General features: G+C 41.8%; 1 protein-coding gene across 1 annotated transcript in view; it reads right to left on the bottom strand.

Moving 5' to 3' along the window:
- The window catches only part of ALMS1 (Alstrom syndrome protein 1), a 249,438-nt gene that overhangs the window by 129,740 nt on the left and 110,206 nt on the right, over positions 1-9,492 (bottom strand). Inside the window, exon 11 of the mRNA XM_011980691.1 lies at positions 2,049-3,913. Coding sequence (XP_011836081.1) covers positions 2,049-3,913 — 1,865 coding nt within the window. The remainder of the gene's footprint in view (positions 1-2,048; positions 3,914-9,492) is intronic.

Raw genomic sequence — 9,492 nt, 5'->3', positions numbered from 1 at the left:
GTAGAGATGGGGTTTCTCCATGTTGGTCATGCTGGTCTCAAATTCTCAACCTCAGGTGATCCGCCCACCTTGGACACCAAAGTGCTGGGATTACAGGTGTGAGCCACCGCGCCCAGTCCTTTATAAATATTTTATAAACTATTATATATTTACTTATATATATGTTTTATGCATCTGTGTGTGTGTGTGTGTATGTGTGTGTGGTTTGAATTATTTACGGACTGTGGAGTTCGATAAACCTAGGTTCAAATGCCACCTCCAATGCTCAATGGCCATGTGATCTTGGGCAAAATATCTTCTCTAAGTCTCAGGTTTTTTAAATCCACAACTGAGATAATAATATCTATTTCTGATTATTACACTAAGTATAAGCATCTACTACAAATGTACACCCTGAGCAAATGGCATTATTGTTAGTTCACATTTATAATCATCTATTATTTTCTTCTCATTCATAGCTTTACCTGACTTTTAAGGTATTCAGTACAATACCTTAGCATTTAACCTTCGAAGAGTTTAAAAATTATATATGAAATTGTCAATGTTTTAATTTCTAAATTTTTTTTTTTTTAAGTATCAATACTGACCAGCCTAGCCAACATGGCAAAACCTCATCTCTACTAAAAATACAAAAATTAGCCAGGCATTGTGGTGCACGCCTGTGGTCCCAGCTATTCGGGTGGCTGAGGTGGGAGGATGGCTTGAACCCAGGGACGGAGGTTGCAGTGAACCAAGATCACATCACTGCACTCTGGTCTGGGTGACAGAGCGAGACTCTGTCTCAAAGAAAATTTTTAAAGGTATCAGTACTGATCTCTATAGCACTCTACTGTTTATAACACTGAAATCAGAGATTGACTTTTTTTTTTGTCCCAATCTATTATCGCAATCCCTAACTTTTAGAGCTGTAAGGGACTTTTCAGCATTCCAACCCTTTCCTTCTATGTATGAGTGCCAAGGATATTAAATGAGTTGTCCAGGATTGTGGCTGGAAGAAGAGTTGGAATGAGGGTTCAAATTCTAGGACAGAGTACTGTGTAGGGGAACAACTCCTTACTTTGATTAAACAGAATGCATTTGAATACTCTTTATCTTGCCTACAAACAACATCTTTTGGCACAAGTTTTCCAGCAGGAAAATAGAGATCTCATCACCTGCTTCATAGGATCATTATGAGAACTAAGTAAGATAGCATATGTAAGTTCCTTATTGCCATGACTACTACCACATGTAGATTATGAATAAACATTTCTCTCACCCTCCTTTCCAAGCCTAGTGCTCTCCACTGTGGTACGATGCCTCTTCAACTATAAGGTAAAATACTAAACATACAGGTAGTTCTGTTTCACCATATGGTAAGAGGCTCATTAAAGTAAAACCGAATTAATGGCAAAGTGCTAAAACTGGGCTGAATAACATAAATCTAATGGACTTATGCCTGAATTGGGTTTCCTTTCCTACAATACTCTATGAGGTGGGGCATCATATCAGGAAGCACACTATGTTGACTGATGTTTTACTGGTGATGCTAATCTTCATCATTTGACTAAACTGGTATCTGCCAGGATTTTCCACTATAAAGCTACTTTCTTTGTAAACACTAAATATTTGAAGGAAGTCATGAAATGGAACCAGAGCTGGAGGAGAGAGAGAGAGAGGGAGAGGGAAAGAGCTCAGAGAGTGACCAAGCACCCACGTACATGGGCACAACCTCCAAAGGAGATCCTCAGCATATGTCCAACATAGTAAATAAATTAGTAATTGTATCATTGGATGATCAAAGATTCCTTTCAAGGTCATTCAGTTTTTTAAAACACTTGATGTCAAGTCTTGCCAAGAGCCCTCTGAAAGTATAAATGCATTACTATCATATGTTCTCTCTTACTTAACACATTTATTCCTTGAAAGACTTCTAGTAATTAGTCAGACACAACCTCCACTCAGAGAAATCACACAGCCTTTTCCCCAAGAACCAATATCTACTCAAGTATTTGAAACATTTTATCACAAAGTCCATCCAGCTTGCTTGTTATCACAATGAGACTCACCGATCTGCAGATACTGGGGTCCCATCTGGATTGGAATGTCCTTCGAAATCTGAAATGTTCACTTGTATTTGCCTTGAGGTTACTATCTGGCTATTCTGAGAAGGTATAGTTTTCAAGTCCTGAGTAATAGTGTTACTGTCTGGAAGAGAAGGCTGTACGACTCGGAAATCCAGTGAAGATTTAGGTCCTAGAAAACCTAAAGATTCTTGATCCTGTACTACAGGTTTACTGGTCAATAATTTGGAGGTTGGTTCCAGTGATCTCGAAGATACAGTATGTAAGTCAAAGTTAAACTCACTATTCATCCTCGCTTTAGAAGCAGCATCCAATGAATGGCATCTTTTATCTAAAGTTCCACTATCCAACTTGGAAGAAGTCTTGGGACAAAGAGTTATACGAACACAAGAAAGTGCTTTTCTATTTGAAGGAGGAGTAGATGCAGATGTTGCTAAGGTACACTGATTTGGGGCTGACTGGGAGACCACATTATTGAACTTGGCTTCAACATTTATACTAGAAATGTGTGATTTAGGCTTATGTTGATTATTCTTTTCCACTACACAATCCTGACCTTGAGGAAAGGGAAAATGGTGTTTACTCATTTGGTCATCTACACCTGGCGCTTTGCTTTGGCATTGTTCAAGAGAAATGGGAGAAGGAAGGTCTGAAGCTATAGAATCCTGACCTTGAGGAAGGGGAGAATGGTTTTCTCTCATTTGATGATCTACATATGGGGCTTTGCACTGTTCAAAGAGTTCTCGTTGTTCAAGAAAAATGCAAGAAGGAAGGTCTGGAGCTACAGAATCCTGATGTTGAGGAGAGGGAGAATGGTGTTTCCTCACAGGGTCATCTGTATGTGGGGCTTTGCTTTGTTCAAAGAGCTCTCGTTGTTCAAGAAAAATGCAAGAAGGAAGATCTGGAGTTACAGTTACATTCTTCTCTTTTACTCCTAGTCTGGAACTCGATCTGCCTACTCCTAGGGTGGAACTTGGTCTGCCCATGCTAACAAGGGTATGGTTATCAGAAATTTGAATTTCCTTGAAATTGCTACAATTTGCACTGGTACTGGGCTCAGAATGATTGCCTGTAAAATCTGATCTTTCTAAGGGTTTTTCTTCTTGACAAGAATGCTCAAAATCAACAGATAATTTTTGGCTTTGCCTTCTACCTTCTGCTAAAATAGTCACTTCTTTATCTGGTGAATTACTATGCATTTTAAATGATGAAGGGGAAGAGGATTTCTGTTTAAGATCTCTAGGAGGATTTTGTTCTTCAGTGAAATGAGAATTAAATACCCCCACAGATGCTCCAGTACACTGGCTACCTTCAGTAACACCAACCTTAACAACAGAGGAATTGGAAATGCATTTAGAATGTCGGTGAGATGAAAAAGTGATGGAGGTGGTAAACTTTTTCACGGGTTCTGGGGATGGCATTTGTGTTGAAGAATGAAAATCCACTTTTTTAGGTGGCACAAAAGCAGGTTCTACTAATTCTGACAGCCAAGGGTTCATCTTTTCATGGAATGGCATTCGAAGACCTTTGCTGATTTTGAATTCATCAGGTATAAAGTTTTGAAAAGGGGAATGACTTTTTAACTGCAAGGAATTCCAAACTTTGAAATGGGAGTTGTTCTGGTCTAAGGATGCAGAAAGGTTGACGTGCTTGGCTCTACATGATGATGGGCTCTGACGTCCTCTGGTCATTTCTGAGGGTTCAGCAGATCTAAAAGCACAAGAGTGGCTATCTAGTTGTGGTTGTTCAGAAGTTAGAGTCCGGAAACATCCTTTTTCATGGCTCTCAATAATAATGTGACTACATACAGCTTCTGGCTTGCATCCCATTCCACGTGGACTCTGTAAACCCTAGAAGATATAAACAAACAGGTTCTTATTTGAAGTAGTCCAAGTAGTTACATACACATTAGTTTTATACCCACGCTAAGATTAGACCATGAAGATCATGTCATTCTTTTATAATATAACAGGACAAAGAGCACAGCAAGAAAAAAAGATAGTTAACTACAGAATAAAAAGGCTCACAATGATTAAGACCACTCAGAGAGTTCTCCTAAAAATTTCCCACTAAAGTAAACAGCAAAGATTGTTATTGTCCACCAGTAAGTATTCTCCTCTTTCTTTTAATAATAGAAATCCCTTACTCAAATTTTTGCTAGCCACATAGCCACCAAGTGGGAGACATTTCCTGTTTTTTTCTGCAGCTAGTTGTGACCACATGACTAGGTTGAGGCCAATGGGATATGACTGAAGGCATCAAGTACAACTTCCGCTTCCTGTCCTTAAAATCAAGTTCTTGACCTGCGTGTTCCCCTAGTATCACCACCACTATCACCACTATTTTTCTCACCTGCTAAAAATGGTAATGCATGGAACAACCTTGGAAGTCATGTGTAAGGACAGTTTAGTTGTCCAGCCAGCTTGGGTTCCTGGATGACATCAAGGAACAGAGCTCACTTTCCTAACATGAACAATGACGTGAAAATAAAATTCTATCTTATTTGAGCCACTGTATGTTTGGCTATTACAGAAGCTTGACCTACATCCTAATATTTGACCCCTAAGAATGGTGGGAAAAAAACCAAGACCTTGTTTCCTGGCACACAGGATCAGTACTCAAAGCTACCATAAATATAACATTTCTTTGAGGTTTCTGTGTTTTACCTATAAAGTCATTATAACTTGGCATTCTATTTGATGATATAGCAACATCTGATTCCAGATTAAAATATTTTAAATTATGCTGCATCTCCCCAGGTGATGAACTAGATGTATTTTTGATGGCAGCAGCATCCTATCTGCAGTGGCTGCTGCCATGATGCCAGTTGCAGTGGGGAAGGAGCAGCTAGGGCTGCTCACTCTACTGAGCTGGTGGGAGCTGAGAACAGGCAGAAGTCCCACTCCCTTTTGAGTTGGAGGGGCAGGAACCCCACCCTCCTGGGCACAGCTGCAGCTGCCCAGTCACAGCTGTGAACCCAGGCAAGCCTGCAGTCTCGGGGACCTGGGAACTCCCCCTGCCCTTGCAGGTTCAAAAGTGCCTGCTCCCACTGTCTGGCCTCTCTCCACTCCTGGTGCCCGTTCCCATTACAGAGCAAAGTTGAGGCCAAGCCCAGGCACTGTCGCGACCCAGCCAGGTGTGCGCACACTTGGGGCAGCACTGATACACCAGCCCCCTGCCGCCCCTCCAGACACTGGGCACTCACAAGCATAGGAGGGAGGTTGCAGGGGCGGGGAGGGCTGAGGGCAGCTCAGAGTGGGCCTGCAGGTGCCCCTTGACATGAACAGCCTGGGTGTGCCACAGGTACCAGAGATAGCAGAGATGGCAGACAGGCTCCTGGGCAGAAAGGGGAAGGTCACCGATGAAGCCATACCTTTAAGCCAGGGATCACTTGAAGGGCTGTCAGTTCCGCGGACAGGCGAACTTATGGTGCTTTTTCTGGGCCTGCACATGGACCAATTGGCATGCACCTACTCCCCTCTGAAGCCCATAAAAATCCTGGACTCAGCTAGACTTAGAGAGACAATAGAGCTACCCACTCCGGGTTTCCTCTCTGCTGAAAGAGGCACAGATTATGGCATAACCTGCATGCAGGTAGGAGCTACCCGTTCTGGGTCTCCTCTCTGCTGAGGGCTGCACAGACAATGGGACAACTTTGCCTGCGGACAGGAGCTACTCACTCTAGGTTCTCCTCTCCACTGACAGCTGGACACTCGTTGGGATGACCTGCCTACAGAAAGGAGCTACCCACTTTGGGTCTCCTGAAAACTGTTCTGCCACTCGATGAAGCTCCTCTCCATCTTGCTCACCCTCTAGCTGTCCACATACCTCATTCTTCATGGATGTAGGACAAGAACTCAGGATCTACCAAGTGGTGGGACTAAAAGAGTTGTAACACAAACAGGGCTGAAACGTGCCCCCTCCCTGCCTGTCATGTTGCAGGGAACAAGAAGGAGAGACAAGCTGCGGCCTTTCAGGAAGCCCAGACCTAGGGGGTCCCCAAGCCAGGACTATGACACCCTCTTTGGGGTTTTGTGGTTCCTGGTGTCTTCCAAGCTTCCAGTTGCCACCATGTTTCCCTTGCCCAGATGTGGGTCCCCACAGCAGAAGCCATGCACAGTACATTTTTGGTCCAGCTGCAGCCTTGCATGGAGCCAGCACCAGTGCCAGTACCTGGAGCTGCCTGCCCCACCACAGCAGTCAGCATGCCTGGCTGTGTGCAGTGGCTAGACCCCACACTTGCTTGCCCACACACCCCTCACCACTCCACGCCTGGCTCATGTTTGGCAGGTGTAAGATCCAGCACAGTAGTGTGAGCCAAGCACAGCCTGCCAGGCCGAGTGGGCAGAACGTGCCCAGCAGGTGTGAACAATATTCAGGCAGAAGGTGCTGCTGGCCACAGTGGTTTCCAGCTTGCAAAGTGACACCCTGAGGATCCTGTGACATTTTTCTCTCTTTTCTCTTCTTCTTTGTTTAAGACAGGGTCTTGCTGTGTCACCCAGGCTGGAATGCTGTGGCACTGTCACTGAAGCCTCGACCTCCCGGGCTCAGGTGATCCTAACACCTCAGCCTCCTGGATAGCTGGGACAACAGGCACATGCCACTACACCGGGCTAATTTTCTTATTTTTATTTTTGTAGAGACTGGGTCTCACTTTGTTGCCCAGGCTGGTCTCCAACTCCTGGATTCAAGAGATCCTCCTGCCTCAGCCTCCCAAAGTGCTGGGATTACAGGCATGAGCCACCGCACCTGGCCAGATGTACTTTTCTCTATTTTTCCTGCTAAGTAAAATTAAGCCCACTGGAAAATATATATAAAACAAATGTAAGAAGAATCTGAAAGATGTAGAGAAGAAGGTAGATTAGCTAGAGATCTAGGGACCTGAGGAATTATCCTGTGGTATAATCCCTGGGTTTTCTTTATCTCTTGCATACACAGACTTGGAGCTGAAGAAGTCAGCAACCCAGGAACAATGGACACAGACAAAAAACCCTAACAAAAGCTTTTCTCACTAGCTAAAAACCCAGCAGAGGTAAAGCCTAGCAAAAGAGAAAACTTTTAACTAATAACCGTTCTACTCTAGCCAACCACCAAAGAAAAAACTAGACCCACTCACACCAACACCAGCAAAGGCCAAGTAAGGAGCCCAGGACTCACTTTCATCTCTGGTGGCTGATAAAGTGCTATCCCTTCCTTGTGGTGTCTGTGAAAGTCTAGGGAAGCCTAGACTATCCAGCAAAACAAAATGTTCCCCTCTCTCCCAGCTACAGGTTAAAAGAAAACATTTGTAAACCTCATATCCAATAAAGGTCTTATATCTGCTAGACTTACATCTAACATATATCTAGAACTCACAACAGTAAAAAGGAAAAAAAAGATAATCCAATTAGAAAATGGGCAAAAGATGCAGACATTTCACTTAACAGGATACAGAGATTGGAAACAGAGATATGAAAAAATGTGCAACCTCAAAAACCATTAAGGAAATACACATTTAAAACTTAGTAAGACACCACTACATACCTATTAGAATGACTAGAATAAAAATAGTGACAGTATCAAATGCTGGTGAGGACATGGAGTAGATGGATTACTCACACACTGCTTGTGGGAATGTAGACGATATAACCACCCTGGAAAAAGGTGTGGCCTATCTTTCAAAAAACTAAACATGCAACTACCACATGACCCAGCAATTGCAATCCTGGGCATTAACCCCACAGAAACAAAGACATATTCACACAAAAACTTGCACATGAATGTTTACAGCAGCTGTACTGGTAAAGCCAAAAACTGGGAAACAACCAAGATGTCCTTCAATAGTGAATATTTAAACTGTGGTGCATTCATACTTTGGAATACTATACATCAATAAAAAAGAAAAACCACTGATAAACAAAACAATCTGGATGAATCTCCAGATAATTATTGTATTGGCTGAGTGAAAAAAAAGGCCAATGCAATAAGGTTGCATACTGTATGTTATCATTTACATGACATTCTTGAAATTACAAAGTTACAGAAACAAAGGAACAAATTAGTGGTGCCAGGAGGTCAGTAAAAGGTGGGGCAGGAAAGAAGTGGAAGTAGCTATTATAAGGTATCATGAGCCACCTTTGTAGTGATGTAAATGTTCAGTATCTTGGCTGTATCAGTATCAATGTTGTGGTTGTGACATATTGTCATAGTTTTGCAAGATGTTACCACTTAGGGAAATTGGGTGAAGAGTATATGTGATATCTCTATATTATTTCTTACATGTGAAACTACAATTATTTCAAAACAAAATGTTGACTTAAAAAATTAAATACCACTGGACAAAATTAACACTTTAAAAATGTCATTTTTTTGCCCATCAATGATAGACTGGATAAAGAAAATGTGGCACATATATACCATGGAATACTATGCAGCCCTAAAAAAAAGAATGAGATCATGTCCTTTGCCAGGACATGGATGAAGCTGGAAGCCATCATTCTCAGCAAACTAACACAGGAACAGAAAATCAAACACCATGTGTTCTCACTCATAAGTGGGAGTTGAACAATGAGAACACATGGACACAGGGAGGGGAATATCACACACCGGGGCCTTTCGGGGGGTGGGGGGCAAGGGGAGGGAGAGCACAGGACAAATACCTAATGCATGCAGGGCTTAAAACCTAAATGATGGGTTGATAGGCGCAGCAAACCACCATGGCACATGTAATACCTATGTAACAAACCTGCACGTTCTGCACATGTATCCTGGAACTTAAAGTAAAATAAATAAATAAATAAATAAATAAATAAATAAATAAATATTCTGTCATTAGCTGATAAAAATAGATGTAAAAATTTTATTTGGGCAAAAAAAAAAGTTTTTATTCTGTGGTTTCTTATTGTCTTGATACCTCCTGACATATCAGTGGGAAGTAAATATCCAAATTTGAGAAACATAAACCTATTCCAGCCTCTTAAAAGTATGCATGAGTAGATTTACACTCATCCCAAAATATATTTCTCTTCTTCCTTTCCAACAATCACATGTTACAAATTTTTTAACACTTCATGCTCTACCTCCTCCCATCGCATCTTTCAAGCTTTCATAATAACCTTTCCATTTAAAAAATTCTTGTAGCTTTAGTATTTGCCAAGTAAATTTCAGTATTTTCACATAACCATTTCCAGGTAATTTTACAACAAACCAATCGCATGTCATTAGATATGTAACAGGCTCTTAAAAGCTACTGTTTAGTTCAACAAAACCCAATATGTTTTTGTGATAAAATTTCTCAGCAAACTAGGAATGGAAGGGATTTCTTTAACCAGATGAAGAGTACCTAAACAAATTCACAAGAAAAAAACAAACAGCCCCATCAAAAAGTGGGCAAAGGATATGAACAGACATTTCTCAAAAGAAGACATTCATACAGCCAACAGACACATGA

This window comes from Mandrillus leucophaeus, unplaced genomic scaffold, assembly GCF_000951045.1.
Source record: "Mandrillus leucophaeus isolate KB7577 unplaced genomic scaffold, Mleu.le_1.0 Scaffold216, whole genome shotgun sequence".
In the NCBI taxonomy this organism is placed as follows: Eukaryota; Metazoa; Chordata; class Mammalia; order Primates; family Cercopithecidae; genus Mandrillus; species Mandrillus leucophaeus.
Note: the sequence above shows the minus strand (reverse complement) of the source record. Positions and strands in the feature narration are given on the sequence as shown.